The 19,820-nt window shown below is 44.9% G+C and overlaps 1 protein-coding gene across 1 annotated transcript in view; it reads right to left on the bottom strand.

The window, feature by feature from the left end:
* The window catches only part of PDZD2 (PDZ domain containing 2), a 216,608-nt gene that overhangs the window by 27,674 nt on the left and 169,114 nt on the right, over positions 1-19,820 (bottom strand). The window contains exons 7-14 of the mRNA XM_040977324.1: positions 17,522-17,667; positions 14,816-14,935; positions 13,943-14,057; positions 10,252-10,325; positions 9,892-10,117; positions 9,033-9,150; positions 6,982-7,114; positions 969-1,050 (exon numbers count right to left, since the gene is read on the bottom strand). Of these exons, the coding sequence (XP_040833258.1) occupies positions 969-1,050; positions 6,982-7,114; positions 9,033-9,150; positions 9,892-10,117; positions 10,252-10,325; positions 13,943-14,057; positions 14,816-14,935; positions 17,522-17,667 (1,014 nt within the window). The remainder of the gene's footprint in view (positions 1-968; positions 1,051-6,981; positions 7,115-9,032; positions 9,151-9,891; positions 10,118-10,251; positions 10,326-13,942; positions 14,058-14,815; positions 14,936-17,521; positions 17,668-19,820) is intronic.

Below are 19,820 nucleotides of genomic sequence, written 5' to 3'. Positions count from 1 at the left end.
CAGCTGGGCTCCGAGAGGCTGGCAGAGAGAGTGCCCAGATGGGCTGAAAGATCCATGATCAAGTGACCACTGCCTGAGTACCTCGTGAATGAAGTGGGCAAGAGCTGGCTTTCCATTTGAATGTTAACAGAAGGATGAAAAGCTTCATGTTTAGATTTTATCTGCTTCAAGCAAAACACAACTTAAGTAGGACAAGCCTAGCTCTTGCCCATGAGTGGATAGAAATGTTGGGATGGAGTGCACAGCTTGTGGGCAGGCCAGGAGGGCGCACTGGCGCAATACATACCACGTTCTGGCCAGGCTCACTTTCAAAGTGTTCATTTGAATGAATACAAATAATCAGGGTGTTTTATGGTTGCCAAAACAGCACACTATCTCTGCCTTCTGACGACCAGTCACTCGTGTCTTGGGTCTTCCTGTACAGCCAGCAAGTATCAGTAAAATCTGGGGCTCAGAAAGGCTTGAAGCACTCCTTATGGTCTTCAAGCTCCAGGGAAAGTTAGAGTGAAAGCTTTCCCTGTCTGCACTTATCCACGTGCGTGGGGAAGTGTGATCCTTCCTCCAGCTCTCTCCATGGAAATGGAAACAGCTGAGTTCACAGCAAGGCAACACAGCATCTTGGGATGAGTAACACCCTGGCCATCTACCCAATGACTGATATTTAATCTCACTTTCATCTGCAGCATTCCACGTGAATTATGTCTGAGTACAAGAAATGCTGCTAATTCATTTTGGCAAATTATTTCCAAGTAGTAGGAAGCACACATGATTAGATCTTTAATGAAGCACATTAAATAACTGCTCTCCATTGCTACTTTAGATTTCTGCAAAGTGTAGATTCTGATGGCTACTTTCACCCAGCCTGATAATTACAGGGAGCCCAGTATTATCGCACTGGTGAGTGCCCCATGGGCGAAGTTAATGAGGGGCTCTTCTGAGGGGAGAATGAAAAGGCACAATTACAGTACCTAAGCCAGGAGATGAACTGGCCTCTTTGCTCTCCTGGTAAGTGCTGCGTGCTATCACTTCATCCATTTCCTGCTCAGAAACCTGATTTGTGGCAGAAAACACAAATTAGTTGTATTTATTTGCTTCCCCCAATAACAGTAGATAAGATTATGAACATCCTCCGAAGGTAAGAAGTACAGCTGGAGTAAGGCATGGCTTCCAACGGTGGATAAACCACAAGAACTGCAATAGGTCCCCACGTTCATCGGCAAGCAACACATGCTGTGGTCATCAACAACATGACTTGAGTACACCCCTCTGTAGACCTCACAACTTTCAAAACCATCTATTTAAATAATCTTAAACCATCAAAAATATCCAAGAGTGGTACAAGAATGGTATAGGTAAATTTTAAACATGTTGCCAGATTTATATCCAAGCTTTCTCCCACACACACTCACATTCAGCCATAACTTTTGTGCTAAGCTGTTTGCAAGTAGCTTACAGATAACACTATCTTTCACTGGAAAATATCACAGCGTGCATGTCCTAAAGGCAGCATTCTCATCTGGATATGATGGTTATTACACAGTTACTATACGTCCCTTTAAATGAAAAACCATAAAACAAAATCAGTAACTGGAAGAAAAGTACAAATTTACAATGCCATGAAGTTAAATAACATACCACTGAATGGATAATGTGTCACTGAAGAAACGAACATGAAACTCAAGAACCTTCTTGGAGAAAACAGTGCTACTGTATGACCTATGAGTCAGTGGAGAATGTAAAGATACAATGCAGAATGCATCTTTACTTCCAAATCAAAGATAGACATCCAATGAAACTGTTAAATATATCACAACAGGATTCTGGACTTAGTGCTTGTGCCTCCCCGTAATGTCAGGATACACTTGAAGAGCAGAATGATGGATTCACCAGTGTTGATGAAATACTACACTATTGTAATGCAGGGGAAATCAGTGCAGGGGAGGGGGCTTGGGGAAAGAGAATGGGAAATCCCAGAGCCTATGGAATTGTATCATAATTAAATAAGAAAAAAAAGGACATTCTCTTAAATAACCATGATATAGTTACATTAGATGCAGGAAATTTAACCTTGATGACTTTATAATATACAGCGCATATTCCAATCTGGTCAGTTATTCAAACACTCTTCTTTTAACTATCCCTCCAAGTGTGTCTGCAGGCTGGATCTAGTCCACAGGGAGTCTGACCTCAGCCTGTAAGGTGGTAAGCACTCTGCCCTAGAATGCAAGTTAGGGTACAGCTTCCTTCATTGAAAATGTCAACCTAACTAAACGGTGTGCCCAGGGATGGAGCTGATCTTCTGCTGTGAGCTCCCAGAAAACCTGTCTTCGGAATTCACAATGTGACCTGGGCCCTAGCTCTCATGTGTCTCTAGCTTCCTTTCATCTGAAACAGTTCCCTAACTTTTGTCTTTCACGATGCTGGTAGCTGGAAGACACTCACGCCACCCACACCCCCCAGTGCACATGGGTGCGCCCTTGTGCTTCCATCTGCATTAGTGGCGCTGAGGGCAGAGAATCCAGATGCCTCCCCGCTCACTGCATGCAGATGCCCTTGCTCAGAGTCAGTCTGGCTCAGCTGGTCACAACAGCACCCTCTCCTGATTGGAACAGACATTCCTGGATTTCTCCATTGCATTTTTGGGGTCACCAACGAATCACCCTGACACTTTGTAAATGTCTTGCTCCCCAATATAGGCTTATCCCTTGGAGTCAGCACATCATTGCTTATTCAAGCTGGAACCAGTTAGTACTAGGAAAACTTTTAAATGGCAATTTGGAAACTCCTCTCTTCCTTATGTGCTCGTTACTGCCAACGGTATGTCCACAGGCCTTTTCTTCCCGTCACTTGTTAGCCACAACTATCGTTACTCATGGGAATTTTTTCCAGAACCTGACATACACTGAAATAGATGATCTGATTTGAAAAGATATTTAGAAAACTGAGGTTCTTTCTTAAAGGTGAAACTATTTTAAACTTAGAATGGTAATCTTATCTCTTTAGTATCTGGCATAAATAATGAGTGTAAGCATAGTCATTTTTCTCAAGTAGATAAACATTTGTCTATAGGATGCTATGTGACATCTCATCCTAGTGGAAACACCACAGCCTTTGGGTCATTTTTTTATTGTAGGCTTTGTGGGAAATAAAATACGTACACACACGTGCACCAGGCCTACTGTGCACACATACAGCCCCTCACAAAGCAAATTAGTACAAACGAGCCAGGGAAAATTAATTTTAAACAGTGGTTGCTATTTTTCTTAATACTAAACTTTCAATATTTACAGTGGTGTTTTTGAGGGGGAGAAAAATGGATGTCTGTTAGTGACCTCTGGTTCACATAAGCTAGAAGCTGCTACCATAGCAAGCCCGAATCTTTGCATGTCTAGACCTGGAAGGTTCCAGTACAGCAAGCGGGCAGCCAATGCCGCAGATGTTACAAGAAACAGAAGAAAAGAAAACGCTTGTGGTATTTCTCTTGGAACCGCACAAAGACTAAGGAAGTGCATACATTCAATGCTAAAATGTACTGTTGGCATCAAAGGCTTGGATAAGTGGTGCAAAAATACATCAAGCACTGACAGGAATCTTGACCCAAAGCAAAACAGAATATGATGTTACAGCTAAGCGGCCCATCCCATGTTTACCTAGGAAGCAATGCGAAATGCAGGCAAATACTGAAATTTGGTTTTGTTGGATGCACCTCCAACACCATCCACTGGGCAGGAACTGACCCGCCTGCTCGACAGGAGTGTGGCCCTGCAGCCTGCCAGGGCTGCTGCATTCGCACTGAGATGCCATGTTGATGTTGGGTCATCTTGGCAAAGCAGGCACAAGCTTTTGGCCCCTAGAATGCATCATGGAGGATATTAACCTGCAGGTCAGCCAGTCGTGCTTCGAAGCTAATGACTGCAGACAGCCAGGGCCTTCACTCTTGGTGACATGGCTGAGGGACAGATTTGGCCAGCTGCAGCTCTGGGACACCTTCTGAGGGTAAAGGAGGTGAAGAGGCAGCAACTGGAGCTGCAACCCTGGGCACACAGGGGCACCGCAGGGACAAAGCAGACCAGGTTCTTGGTGAAGGGCATCAGGATAATGAACCAATCGGAGAAAAGCAGGCCATGACAAGCAGGAAACAAAGAAGAAAACAGAAGCAGGACTTGAGTTTACATGAATGCTACTTATGAAACAATCTGTAACACATTTCTGAGGCCGGAAATAAAGAAATTCAGGAAAAAAAAGTGGGGTAGAAAGATGGGGATCTTCGTCTACGTTGACACAGCATCCCCCAGCAGGACACATGGTCTCTGCTTGACAGCACGTGTCCACATCAAGGAGGATCAACACAACAGACACCAGCCCTCAGAGTCCACAACGATGCCACTGGAAAAGCTCCACAGTCGCACACGGAGACCACCAAGTCTCCGGATACAGAAGTGTCACTTTGAGATGACTCACCTGTCCACCAGTCGCCACAGCAGGGGCCATTTAGGATATAAACAAAAATGTGACAACTAATACAACCACCAGGACCATGTGCCAGGCAACAGTAAGACCAAAGATTCTTAGTGAGGGTTTGATTTGCTAAAAGACTATGCAGTGTGTTAAATGTAATCTAATCACAATTTGAGACACAAACTGATTTCTAAGGAGTTTTCTGTCAAGTACTCAAAACAAAGAACTCAGCACTCAAAGGAAGTGGAGTTGAACTTGCAGGTGCTGTGGCTAGCTTCAATGAAAGACGATTGGGAAAGTATGGGAGCAACAAAACCAAATGAAACATGGGGTCAAAGACTCAAGACTCACGGTCCTGAGTGGCCTCTCAGGCCTTAATTATAGACAATCCCTGTTTAGACCTCTCCTTCAGCTCAGTCTCTTCTTTCACTCATCTGATCCCAACAAGAATGTCCTCGCATTCTAACAAATCAGTGACATCCTGGTGATCATGAATGGCTGACAATTAGATATAAGCTACTGACTGAGCATAAGTGCAAATATATTCCCACATTTGTTTAATACATCAGACCCCTGTGTCGATGGACTGCAGGTTAAGATTTAAGTTCCTTGCTATGTTCTAACTCAACTACACAGCACTGTATACACTGCCTGGTACCCAGTGGAGGTTCTGTAAGGGCTTAGTTTGATTTAGGATTAGGGAGACGGGCTGATTCCCAGTGGCAGGAAGGACATGCCCTCTGTTCATCCAGAATCTTGTACTGCATGGCCTGCCTCTGTGCTGGATACAGCCTGCCTCTGTATCCAGGCCTATTTGCTCCCAAGCCTCCTTGGGAGTCCCTGCTTCTTCTGCTCAGTCCAGGCCCACATGGGCCTGGGTACCAACAGCTGAGCTGGTCGTGTTAGACTTGAAGCATCTTCCCACTTCACTACCCAAGTACAACTTAGAAGTAACAACAGGTTACCTGATGGTTCACTCTCAGCGGAAGCCAAAGTGAGTGCCTTCACAACCATAAATGCAAAAAGCTGCAGCTATCTGAGACTTGGGGTGCAAAATAAATCACACCTGTTCCTCCTCTGCCCATGAAGCTGCACACATTTAGAACATGTCTTCGGCAGAGCAAGCCAAAGCAGTGTTGGAAAATGTGCCTGGACGCTAGCTGCCTTGACCAGGAGACATTCAGTGCATGTTGATGCTCCTTAGATAGCTTTGAGGATCTCAGTGTAATTAAGGTCCTAGCATGAATGGAAAACTTTAGCCTTGAGATCCTAACCCATAACTTCTTTATGATATTAAATAAACTTCACACATAACTGCTTCACTACGGTTTAGTCAAAATGCTGGCATTTGTTTCCCACCAACTTTGATGGAAGTGAAATCCACAAAGTAACATTTTCAAAGCAACTGGCTTGCAAAAGTGACAGTGCATCTTATTTTTAAATTTATGTTATATGAGGGGCCCAGTCCAGTAGCCCAGTGGCTAAAGTCCTCGCCTTGCATGCACCGGGATCCCATGTGGGCACTGGTTTGTACCCTGGCTGCTCTACTTCCTTTCCAGATCCATGCTTGTGGCATTGGAAAGCAGTCAAGGATGGCTCAAGGCCTTGGAACCCTGCACCCACGTGGGAGACCTGGAAGCAGCTCCTGGCTTCGGATTGGCTCAGCTCCAGCTGTTGTGGCCACTTGGGGAATGAACCAGTGGATGGAGGATCTTTCTGTCTACCTTTTCTGCAAATCTGCCTTTCCAATAAAAATAAATAAATCTTTTAAAAAAGAAGTTATGTGAGATTCTCATCTGTTAAGACAAAAAGATATTTTCTTTACTCAGCAGAGGGCTGAATCAACATTAAGAACATGTTCCTCCTTACAGCTGAAGACACTGTTTTTCCTTAAAATTATCTGAAAACTTTTTACACCAAAAATTCTATAGAAATGCAAACCAGTTCCTCATTTAAGTGACTTAAGTATACTGAAGTTTAAATTCCAGCTTTTAAATTATTACAAGTTTAAATTATTACTCATTCAATCTTGACATTTTTGTTTCTTACACAAGTATGATTAAAATCCACTGAACCTGTTGAAAAAAATCACTTAAATTTAAAACTGAGAGAATTTGTAACACATGGGCAAACAAAGATTGTGAGAAAAAAGGATTTCTTCTCCCTACACTGTAAAGATTCTGCAGATCATACAGCCCAATGCTCTCAGATTTTCTGGGTGTAGAAACCCAGAGAAGTAACTGGCCAGTGATCCAAGAGCCGGCGCCGGCTGCTCAGAAACCAACAACCGCACCAGAAGTGAAGACTTAGCAGACACAGCCATCATCTTCTAGTACAATATACAAGAGTAAATGACGACAAAGCCCAGATCAAACATTAGTTTCCCATGTATATCTGCTGACTCTTCCCATTCCCATGCTGGACAAATTGTCCCCCCCACCTTCACAGTGTGTGTGTGTCACCCCTGGAGCCCAGGTTACAGCTATGTCAACCCCCCAAGTGCAGGACAGGGCAACACCTCACCTTTGGATTCGGGTGCCGGCCGATGACAAGGCGGACAGGGCCCGGGGGGCATTTGCTCAAGATGGAGTGTACTTTGCTTAGAGCAGCATGGCGCACGTTGACCGAGTTCACTTCTAGGATCTGATCTCCACGGCTAGGGAAGGCAACACAGTCAGTGTTCTGTGTTAACAGTTTTTTTTTTCTTAAAGAAAAAGTTTATATTTTTTTAATCTATACAAAAAGCAGAGAGAAGAAAATGGGTAGGGAGAGAATGGGAGAGGGGAAAGAGCGAGACACATACACAAAGACAGAAGGAGACAACAGCCAGGGCTGGGCTGGGCCAAAGCCAGCAGTCCAGATCTCCATATGGGTCTCCCAAGGCTTGGGCCATCACCTGCAGCTTCCCAGGATGTGGCATAGCTGGCACCGGAAATGGGACTCCAATATGGATGTGCGCGTACAAGTACTAGCTTAACCTGTTGTGCCACAGTGCCCACCCCCTAGCTAGCTTTATAAAAGCTACAACAGGCTTTCCTTTTGGGCAAGATTTATAATACACAAGATCTTTTCTGACTACTTAAAAAGTCATTGCTATTCTTTCATTTTTGTGTACAGGTGAGAATCAAACACATCAGACTCTGAACTGGCAAAAGCCATGAAACATATGAACTGGTGTCAAGTCAGGCAGTAAAGTAAAATAACACTGATCATGAAGAAACCAGTGAGGGCTACTGCTCCTGGAACACACATGGTAGATCAGGCACTTTAAAGAGCAACCTGTGGCAGAAAGCTTTGAGCAGACCAAAGTCAAGAGGGCTCTGGGCTCTGGGCAGTCACCTGGCAACACACAACCCTGAGCACACGCAGGTCTGCTTCCTGACCCTCATGTGATGGCCCCTCTAAGCACCAACAGCTTTGCTTTCTTTCCACCATCTTGAACTGATTATTGTAATATAATTTAAGGAGGAAATATCTGAAGCTCAAAGGTTACTCAAGAATTTGTAAAAACATTTCAAATTGGAGCAAATGAGAAATTGGGGACAAGTTGCCCATTTTGACTTGAAGTTCTAGGGAGAGAACTCGGCAGGAGAGAACAAAGATTCTTTACATGGGGTTTGAAGAATGTGTATTTGGCAGGCTCCAGACATATGGAACCATTCAAGGAAGAAACATCAGCTCGGGATGTCATTAAGGGATTTTTTTCCCCCCCGAGTTCTGAAAGTATATTTTCTTTAATGTACTTTGGATGCTTTGCTAATTTTTTTTCACATGGAAATTTATTCCAATGATGAACTGAAAATGTTAAAGTGATCTATTAACAGGGCTTCCAATATGGCAACCTCAACAAATACCTTCAGAACAACAGCCTAACTGCTAACAAACTAAGGTGCTTAATAGGAACAAAGATGATCGTGTACACTCCAAGTACTTTCTGTACTATGTGTGCAGGCCTGGGAAAGTCTAGGTGGGCCTGGACTTCCTGCAATGACTATATGTATAAGAAAACGGCCAGTCATGCCTTGTGTTAGCAGAATCCCCATGCTATAAAACCACCCTCAGGAACAGGAAATTAGCTCCTCTGTGACCTTGGACTCCAGGCACCTCCATGTCAGGGCTCAAATGGGAATGGAGCAATGGGACAAGCACTTCCTAAGGACGGCCTCCCATGCACGGATGGTCAGGAGTCAAGGACTGCCATGCAAGGTAGGAACTCAAAGACTCAGAACCTGAATTTTGCACAGATGAAAAAAACCAAAATGAAAATACAAGTCAAGGACAACCCTGAGGTATCAGGCTAGACTTATATTTTGCCAAGTTTCTGAAACTGAACTTGGGATTCCAAATAGGACAAAAGCAGGCAGCTGAAACTCAGGGTCCTATAAATCAACCTGATTTCATGTCTATCAGCTTTTCAGCATTGGGAAAGCTGTTAGTGGGCATCCTAGCCCTGTTCTGGGAGATGAGTCAAGACACAGCGTCTTCCCGAGGAGCACAGCAGTGCAGAGAGCTTGTGTGGGTTCTTGCGTCCTCATGAGCATGTCAGCACCCATCCTGTCAGGGGTCCCACAGACCTCAGGTTGCTCTCCATCTTGGCCACGGATCCGGGTGCGAGGCTGTGGATGTAGATGCCGGGAGGACTGTTTTCCAGCGCCAAGCAGCAGGCACCAATGCCAAGTCCAACGCGTGGCTCTGCGAGATGCAGCATTTAAGGAAACAAAACAAAAAATTACAGTTACCAGAAAAGCTTTGGTATAATGGGTTTGAACTGCATCAATGTAATACCCAGGTCGAGGGCATTTATTTTTAGTGCAGACTCACATTGCAAATCCCTGCTTTTCTTAGTCAACACTGTCATACTTCGCTAAAGCACTGAGTCCACAGGTGAACCAGAGCGGTGAGCATGGGTGGTCAGTGACTCAGTGGGCCACTCTCTGCTTAGCCTAACAAACTTACTAAACTGTTTCTTGGAGGAAGCGAGTATAGGCAGTATTTTTATTGCCGGGACATGCTGTTTTTATGGGCTTTCTTTCATCTCATCCTGTCGTGACTAATATCTGGGCTATCCGCTGCTTAGTTTGTCATCCAATTCTACAGTAGGTAGGGAGGGGAAAAAAAACAAGATGAAAAGCAGCGAGATTTGGTGCTCAGCCATGACCTGTAGCTACTGGTACAAGTCAGGAGCAACATGGGTCTCTGACACACAGAGGTCCCTCGGGGGCCTGTGTAGATTCTATGCGTTACTGATAACTTCCCTTCACTTCTATAAAAGTGACTAAAGAGCTCTACTTTTGATCCTACTGTCCCACCACATGCTGTGGATAGCCAATGGTTCCCAAGAAACAACTAGGAAATAAAGAGAATCAACCCAAGAACAGATGCCAAATGGTTATTCAAGAGAACACGGGGGAAGTGGAGCGAGGCTGCTGGCACCTTTGTGGAGGGTCACTTCCATGACGATCCTGTCCTTGGGGCCAGGGACCTTGCGCCCCACAGAGCAAGAGCTGCTGTCCTCGGGGCCTCCCACCACGGCGCCTATGCTGCTGTTGAAGCTGGGAGAGCTGGACCTGCTCATGTGTGTGGGTGTCGAGCAGGGCGTGAGGCTGGGACTCAGCAACTTGGTACGCACCGTTAGGACAAATAAGCCACTCCGGATTTGCTGTAGAAACAAGATGGGAACAAGTGGGGACCTGACATCAAATGGCAGAACAACCCCCGCCAAACCCACACTGGAAGGAAACGGGGGGGGGGGGGTAAACCCAGGGCAGGTGAGATAGGTAGGATGGATGTTACCTTAAAGGTATGAATGGCTTCTTGGAAGGTCAAGCCCTTGATGGGAATCCCATTTACATCTAGGATTTCATCCCCTGGCAAGCAAATGTGAGAATCATGTTAAGTTTTAATTTATCGGAATCCGACTGCTCTGACAGGCCCAGATGGGACACCATATGGTCTCTGATTTACTACTTCATCAAATGACTTTTATTGTCCTCATCCACTTTCTGCAGCCTAGCTCTCAGGCATGTCACAAAATGGGACAATTAACAACGACACTTCTCTTTTGCAAAAATTCTGCATTTTCATTTTCCATGAACACAGCTATGGGAAGCCTCAAGATCTCATTCTTGGGCCATTTTCAAGTTGGACAACAGATGTTCTATTGGAGACCAAGCTGCACAAACTGGGTTCCAAGGCTTTCCTGATAGCATTTAAAAATGGAATTCCCTTGGCCATAGTGTGTGTGTGCGCGTGCACGTGCGTGTACACACACACACACACACACACACACACACACACACACACACACACACACACACACACACACACACACACACCACTCCTGCATTTCAAGACAAGCCCACAGGCCCAAGAATCAGCACACCACACTTCAAATGGTTTTCATGATTGAGACAGCACTTGCAGGGACACTGAGAGGGCAGCTCCACCTCCAGCAACTATCTAGATGTCTGTGCTTATCAGTGTGCCACAGGGCTCAGATGCCCTGGGGTGAAGCATTAAGGTGACTTTGGGTTTGTACCCTGGTGACTTGGGCTGCTTTCTGGAATGGTAGTTCACCAAACATGCTCTCAAAACACCCAGGAGATGAGCCCCGTGAGCTGTGCACAGCAGGACAGAGCAGAAGGGTGCCGTGGTGCAGTCACGACCGAGGGCAGGGCAGTACACGAACATATATTGCCAGCTCTCATGCGGCCAGCCCAGGAACACCTTGCGCATATGATTAAAGAAGCCCTGTTGAGTTACAAAAATGCAGCAATGCCCTATTTTTTCCCCAAAGACTTATTCATTTATTTACTGGAAAAGCAGAGTGACAGGGTGAGAGAGGGTGGGAGAGGAGGAGGCGGGGGAGGAAGATTCCACATTTGCTGGTTCACTCTCCAAATAGCTACAATGGCCAGGATAAAGCCAGGAGCCCAGAGCACCTGGGTCTCACACACAGGTGACAGGAGGGGCCCAAGTGCCTGGGACAGCATCTACTGCTTCCACAGGTCATTTGTGGCGAATTGGATTGGGGAGGGAGGCAGCTGGGACTCAACTGGTACTGCAACACGCAGCACTTTTGTTCCAAATAATGGTTTAACCCAGGGGTCCACAATGTGGGCCACCCCCTGGGCCTCATACATTTGCTTTATGTCTTCCATTTCAATGAAATGACAGAAGTTTTATAAATGAAAAGAAAAAAATCTGTTTAAAAAATCACCTGGTATAACCAATTACTCAATTAGAAAGGAAGTTTATGTTTTGGGGTTGCTTTCATAGGAGAAAGGCTAGAAACATTAAAATGATTGCTCATGCTCTGAAAACTTATGCCAAGATTTTAAAAAGGTGTATCACTCAACAAGTTGCAAGTCCATTCCAGTGACTTTCATTTCTTGTAAATGAACACAAATGAGAAAACAGCATTTAGGAGAGTCAAATGGCATTAACCTTTCCTCGCTATTGATTTTTCCCCCCCCGCTCCATTTTGCTACCAGCCTTACAGGATGATTTCCAATCAGGTGAACACATGGCACATTCATTACAAAAATGCTCTGCTGGAACTGTGCTTCCTGAAATTAGACCGCAACCGCACCTGGGAGTTAACCCTTCTGCTAAGAGCAGAAGTAAAGGCTCCGCCAGGGATGTCAGTAGCCTGGCCATGTCTTACCATCAGCATACAGGCTGCTCTGCCTGCCCTGCCCTTAAAAGGGAGACTTCAATTCCCTCTTATCAGTCAAAGCAAAAAGAGACAGCGGAAGCACAGCATGGAGAGTTGGGGTCAGTTGGGATCAACTGTATAGTCACAACAGCTTAAAGGCAAATAGGAAATTCTGATTTAATCACGCCATGAAGACTTCTTAAGAGGTTTATAATAGGTTGTAACATTTTAATGAAGTAATCTGAAACATGAGAATGAATACATGGAATACTTTGTAAATGTTTAAAGCACTGTCAAATATAATAGGCATGGGAGGCATTGTGGCACAACAGGTTAAGCTGTTGCCTGCAGTGCAGGCATTCAATATTATCACCAGCTCAATTCTTGCTCACTCCAATTCCCATCCAGCTCCTTACTTATGGCCTAGGAAAGCAGTGGAGCATGGCCCAAATGCTTGGGACTCTGCACCCATGTGGGATACCCAGAGGAAGCTCCTGGCTTCAGGCTGGCCCAGCCCCAGCCATTTGGGGACTGAACCAGTGGATGGAAGCTCTCTGTCTCTCAGTAACTCTTTCAGATAAATAAAATAAATTTTTAAAAGACACAACAGGCATTTAAAGACTAAAAATAATTTGCAAGATAAAACTTGGTATCTATTATTTTAAAATTTCTATGCACTTCATATTTCATTTATCTGAAAGGAAAAGGGAGAGGAAAGAGGAGGAGCAGCAGCGAGCTCTTGCGTCTGCTGATTTACTCCTCAAAGGCTTACAGGGGCTGGAGTTGGGCCAGACTGAAGCCAGGAGCCAAGAACTTAATTTGGGTTTCCCGTGTAGCTGACAGGGGCTGAAACACTTGAGCCATCACCTGCTGCCTCCCAGAGCAAACAGCATGAAGCAAGAACTGAGAACTGGGACTGAAACTGAAGTGCTCAAAGATGCAGGCATCCTAAACAACATCTCAGCCACTGTGCCAATACCTACCCCTTAATGTTTTGAATTGCACCCAGAAGCACCTGCCTGGTATATATACACATAGCCAAATGTAGATCCTATGGAGAATATAAAATCTACTCATGGCTTGGGGGAAGAGAGTAGAAGGGAGAGGGGAAAGGAGGGCCCAGGAGGCAGGGGCAGTGTTGAGGGGCAGCAAGTCAAGTCACCTTCTGTGTTGCTGGCATCCCATACGAGCACTGGGTGCAGTCCTGGCAGTTCCACTCTTGATCCACCTCCCTGCTTACATGCCTGGGAAGTCAGGGGAAGACAGCCCAAATGCTTGGGTCCCTGCTAGTCATGTGGGAGACCCGAATGGGGTCCGGACTCCTTGCTTTGGCCTGGTCCTGGCTGTTGCAGCTCCTGCGCATCACATCAATACATGGAGATACCTTCCTCTGCCTTACCTTCTTTCTATCTAACTCTGCTTTTCAAATCAATAAACAAATTTAAAAAATTATTAGGAACCAAATTATGTGGTGATAGATTAACAGCAAGATACTCATTCTACTTCATGCCAACCTTGAGGCAAGAATGGATTAAAAACTCAAAAATTTAAGGCAAGGAGTATGATCGAGGGCCATGCAGTTAAGACAGCTACTTCAAGATCCCAAAGTTCTCAGGTTGCTTTGCTGGCATGGCCTCATTTAATCCTCACTACCATCCTTTCAACTGGGCCTTAGCACTTCGGTTGTTCAAGGTCATGGTCTCTAAGTGTTGGGAGTCAGCCCAGCTCAACTGTGCACTCATCTCACACATCTTGTGAGAAGACAAATTCTCATGGAGCCAGAGCTCCCCGCCATGGAGGAGCACCGTTCGAGCAGCTTTCTCCTACCTTCTTTGAGTCTTCCATCCTCTGCAGCTGATCCATTAGGGAAAATTGTCTTGACAAAAATCCCCATCTGTCCTCGAATGCAGTCACGACCGCCAGCAATGCTGAAGCCGAGGCCCTGTGTCCAAAGCAGATGCAAGTCCAGGTTGAACTGCAGTATTTAACTTTCTATTATGGTATTTAACTGAAGGCATCTTTCTTATGATTGTATTTAACTGAGGGTGTCCTTCCTGCCTTACCATTTAATGGAGATAGCCTTCCCAACCAGGGTTGGTAAATTCAAGTTTGTATTCCTGTCCTCACTTTCTTCCCTACATCTCTTTATAGTCACACTAGTCATTCAGAGCATTAAAGGGAGTGTGTCTGAGATTAAAATACACACACTTGCCAACACTTCACAGACTTTGACCTTTAAAAATGACCATTTCATATGGGTCAACTAAGTCATGAGTCATTTCATATTACCTGTATTTGTTTTCAATTGTCATCTCAGTCTTTCCATTTTGTAGAATATAAAAATGGATGACTTGATGTCTGTGTAATACCATGCATTTATACAAGGGCCACTTAATCATGGCATCTGCTACTTTATTTTATATTAAAATGAGCTAATGAAAGATCAAGTAAAAAGTATCCATTTAATTAAAGACATTCTTCCCATTACAGTATCAACTAGAGGCCTCTGTCCCGACAGTATTTAACAGAAGGCCCCCTTCCCCTGTTGGCATTTAATAGAGTTGTGCTTAAAATTGAAGCTGCAAATTAAAACTGCCATCGTCTTCCTCTGATCTATGTGTATTACACCTGCTTATTCAGTACCTCCAGTACACTAAAAAGTACATGCTGACCATCACCTGCAGAAAATCAAGAGCTCACCTTGCCCTTCTGTTTGTACAGCCCAATGATGGAGATAACGGATGGCCGAATGAGCCGCCAAGGGGACTCCACTTGAGTGGTGCTTAAGGAACGAGTAGACTTCTTCACGATGTGGTATTCCTGCAAGTCAGGACACACTCATCAGGCACCATCTCCCATGGTTGGGTGTGAAGGTATGTTAGGAAATGTGAGCGTTAAGACAGTGCTACTTCCCTGGGTCCACTCCTGGCCAGTGGCTTGAAGGAAGAGCATTCTAAATCACATTGAAGGAGCCACCGCTCATGCAGTCCTTTACCTTGTCTTCTTCCTACACATACAGTCCCTCTCCATCTCCCTCCCTCTCCCTCTCCATCTCTCTCTCCCTGCCTGGGGCCCACAAGTACTGGCTGCTGCTTTTGGATTCACCGCATCCTACAGACTACCTCTGGAATGGAGTCAGCAACCAGAAGGCGAGAGGCCTCAGAGATGTAAGATGACCACCCTGTGGCCAGGCTCTCCCTCGCAAGTCACCACAACTCCCATCCCAAGTTCACCATCATGATTAGAAAGCATTTCATCATTTTAAGCTTAGTTTACTCATTTGAAAACAGAACAAATCCTTGCTTTTAGAAAACCCAAACCACAAACCAAGGCAATTGTTGCTTTACATAAAACATCCTACAAAGTGATGGCAGCAACTTGGTTGAATCGTTCCCATTTGGAAAATAAAACATTCTCCCATAAGCCACACTTTCCCTCCTGGCACACGGCAGCTCCAATTTCAAGCCTGTTTTTTTGTTTATCTCCCACAACATACGTGTGTGAAAGCAGGGTGTACTATTTACAAGAAAAATCAGACACTAGCTCTGTTGCTAATGGCATGTCTGCATTCTAGCTCCTTATGCTTCTTAAGAGTAATACTTCTTCAATTCTGCAGATATTCTAGCATCAACCTAAAAAAGATTACTTTGCATTTAGTAGGAGAGGGAGATATCTCAAATAATTTTAATCTTTCATTTGTGTATGCTACATTCAACTCAAGAAATGAGATGCCCTCGATATTTTTATACTCCTGGAAGTTTAGAACCATTACAATTTTGCAGTTTCACAAAGTATCTGCCAGCACTGTTGGCCTTCCAGACTTTGGCTCATTAAACGAATGATGTGGGGTTGGCGGTGTTTCTAGCCTTTTCCTGAAACCAGCACAGAGACAGCCAGACACAACCCATGGGTTTTCCAAATTTACATCAAGGTTTGTGTGTAAGCTCACAGAGGAACATGTGGTCTTTCCTCCATCTTGAGCAGTTTGTACCTTCTCTCTTTGGAAGTTGGTGGGAACCCACTGCCTGTAGGCTCCAGTGATGTCCAGAAGGGGCTCAGCAGGGTCCTCCCCTGGCTTGGCACTTCCAGACCTGAGCTTTCTAATGGTAGCCACTTGCCACCTGTGGCTGTTGGTATTTGGACTAGGCTGGTTAAGGGGTGTACTTGCCATTCTCACTAGCCACTGTCCATGTGCTCAGACGTCACCAGCTCCTTGGCCGTGCCAGCAGTAAACTTTCTCTTGCCTTTCTCACCAATTCAAGCAGTTCTCTTACATTTCGTGTTCCCCTCTGCCTCTGGGTCCAATAGGATCATTTGGAACAGGCCACTGCACTATCCATCGCTAGTCCGGGTGTACTCCCAACAACTGATTTTTTTCTCTGCTGCTTCTCAGGGCCATACTCCCTTTGAGCTGATTTGGGGTGAACCTGATCCCAAACAGCCTGATCAGCAGCTGCCTCTGACACAGGAATCCTTTGTATTTTCTCACAAGACAGGAGCAGCATAAAGACTATCCTGAAGTCTAATTATTTTTCAGATTCTAGCATACTACCTTGATTGAGCAAGACAGCTCACCTCTTCAAGACTCACTGTCCCAGCTGTAAAATGCCCACAACACATGAGAAGCAGGGACTGGGCCTAGAGAATGCTACCACCATGTATGAGTCTCCAGGCACCCCCAGGGTGAGCTGTTGCTGCCACACCCTCCTCCTCTATGCCTGCTCCATGGCAACCTGGGAACACAGTGCCAGTGGTTCCACTTGAGCCCACAGGTTCCCCAGAGTCGGAGCTTGTCTTCTATCACTTTCTATGGTGGGAGATTACTTAGGAGTTAGGAGCTGTCCTGCTGTGTGGAACAGGGTGATGTGGCATCTGGAGCAATGATGGGAACAGGATCTGGACTACTGACCTAAGTACCTGCCAATCTCCTGTGCCTTGCTGGGCCTGACTGTCTGAGCTGAGGATGAGGAAGGACCCTCCTAGGTATGCATGGCAGTGCACATGTGCTCACAGCCACCACAACCACCCACACCGTTGGTGTGCTGACATATGATGCTCCCGTGTACCAGGCAGTGGTGGTTCACCAGAGCCTGGGAGACGCCATTGTCTCCTGGCAGCTGAAAGCCACTCTGAGTTCCAAAAGCCACAGTCCAGTGGGGATGGAGACGCCAAGGTCTGCTGAGGGATTTGGTTTTCCCTGTAACTGTCATGCATTGGGCTGACTTCCTTTACTCTCTGGGTAAACCACACTATTTTCTCTGTGTGAGCTCCACCTACACATTTTCTGATTTTTGGAGAAAAAAAAAAAGTTTAGTAGCCCAGCTTTCTAGAAACATGTTCTTCAGGCCCCAACCAGGCAACGGTGTCTGTGGAAGCAAGGAAGAGGCCTTACGGTCCAAGACTGACCTGTGATGCACTGGAGGAGTCAAGCAGCTGGGGGAGGGAGTGCTTCCGGCCATCTCGGGACACCTCCAGCATCCTGGCCCGGGGGTCCCCGGTCCGCAGCATCAGTTCATTATATTCTTCCACTGACTCTAGGCGGTGTACGCCTCCTTGGATGGACAAGAGCAGAAAAAATACGGCTTGAGACAGGAGAATCTGAGGAGCACCATGGGCATAAACTTGTCACAGTTTTGTCCACACACACGAGTTTCAGAAGGCTTGCTGTTCAAGTCACTTAAAGCATGAGCTTGCCATATCCCACTACTGAGCCCTGCATAGGCTTATGTGTCGAGGCTACTACCATATCAAGCTGGGAGCAATGTGCCAGTCTTTGTAGCGGTAACCATGGCTAAGAATTGCTGTGTATGTTTGATCCAAGTATGTCATAGCCATAATGGACAGGACAATAAGTTATTGAGAGAAGCCCATCAGGAGATGGTCTCTTAGAGGTGGCAGCATGTCATGTGTCATTGTACAGTACTTAGCAAGGACTTTGCAAATAAGTTTTTAATTAGAATGTAACCATAAAATTGCGCACAAACCTTAAGTGTACAGATCAGTGAGCTTTCACAAAGTGCATCTATTGAAGACTAATATGTAGACCAAGAAACAGCATGAACCAAAAGCTCCTTTTATGCCACCAACTGCTGCTTGCCCACAGGTAACCATGATCCCAACTTCCAGCATGAAAGCTTGTGGTCACCTATTTTTTGGACTTCATGTGAGTAAACAGTCTCTGGATCTTATTCTTGACATTTGTGAATTCCATTACCATCTACATGATAATAGTTCACATGTTTCTTTTAGGTATTTCATGTACACAGGCATTGCAATTGATTCATCACTTCCCACTTTTGATGAGCATTTGGCATTTCCAGTTGTGGATGTAGAGTAAGAGTCTGTACACTTTTTTTGAAAACTTTAGACAGTGCATTCGTTTCTCAGCCTGTGAGCCCCAAATGACCTGTTACATATTTTCATTTCTTGATATACAAACTATGCACAAAGCATGTCTAGCCTGTGAATCACATACTGTGAGGCAGTTTTGCCAGTCCTGATCTGGAAGGACCCGTTATGGAATGTTCCAGTACATATCATTGTTGAAGCAGGCCACCAGGGCATGCAGGTGTTGGGCTGCAGCTGTCATCTGCAGATGTGCGAATTCGATCTTCCCCAGCTCCTGTCATGTGGGTGTGCCTGTGTATTTTGACAACCAATTGTATCTCATTGCTGTTTTTAACTTGCATTTCACTGACCATAAAGGAAATTGGATTTTTATTTATCTTTTCAGTTTATGTGTTTGGAAGGGCATAGACAGGTTTTCCAACTGCCATTTCAACCCCTACCCTAAATGCTTGCAGTAGCTAGCCCTGCTGAAACTAAGAGCTGGGAACAGAAACCTGCCACATGCTGCTGTTGATCAGGGCGTGCTTCACTGGGAAGGCAGGATGGGGACAGAGCCAGGCTTCTAACCCAGGCACTTCTGCTTGGGCAAACATGCATCTTCACCACTACGCCAGACGTGCACTGCTGAGAGAGTGCTGCTTTTCAGGTACTCATGGGCTATTTTTCTTTCCTAAATTTGTCAATCAGCTTCCTTTCAATTTCTTGCTTATTCTCTGATCAGGCTTCTCTTTCCTTATTGACTTACAGGAGGGTTGTTACTTTCAGTAAATATCAACTGAGTTTTTGTGGTCTCCATGTAAACATGTGTTCCATGTCTGCTTTAAATATCATGACAGCAAAAAGGTAATCCACAAAAGTTCCTTATTTTAATGGCAAAAGAACATAATTTCCTTTTATGGTTAGCACTTCTGTGTCCTGTTAAAGAAACTGATGACTTCGAAACACTTTGAAAGAACATATTCTATGTTACTTTAAAACATAACTTAAAGATCTTAATACTAAGTGACAGAGCACATGTAAATATATTCACATTACAATGTTTTCTCACTGTATGTACATGGACATACATTTTGTATGTGTACCTGCATAAACATTCTTTGGAATATTAAGCTTTTCTAAACTACATAATGTTTAACAGCCTAAAATTTTGATTACCTAAAAATTTAAGAGCTCTACATGGATTGAAGCAGAGCAACTCTGCCATCTTTCTTGAACTACACTACTGTCTTTAGTGAGTGTGGATCGTTATGTAAGTATGATGGTATTATAAGGGCTTGGATTTCAAAAGCAAAATATTAATTTTGTGCTACAGGTTTTTGAAACACCTGAAGTTTCTTTGCAACCAAGAGAAGCTCTA

This window comes from Ochotona curzoniae, unplaced genomic scaffold, assembly GCF_017591425.1.
Source record: "Ochotona curzoniae isolate NIBS_2020 unplaced genomic scaffold, NIBS_Ocur_1.0 contig_2754, whole genome shotgun sequence".
Taxonomy (NCBI): domain Eukaryota; kingdom Metazoa; phylum Chordata; class Mammalia; order Lagomorpha; family Ochotonidae; genus Ochotona; species Ochotona curzoniae.
The sequence above is the reverse complement of the archived record's forward strand: the minus strand, read 5'-3'. Positions and strand labels throughout refer to the sequence as shown.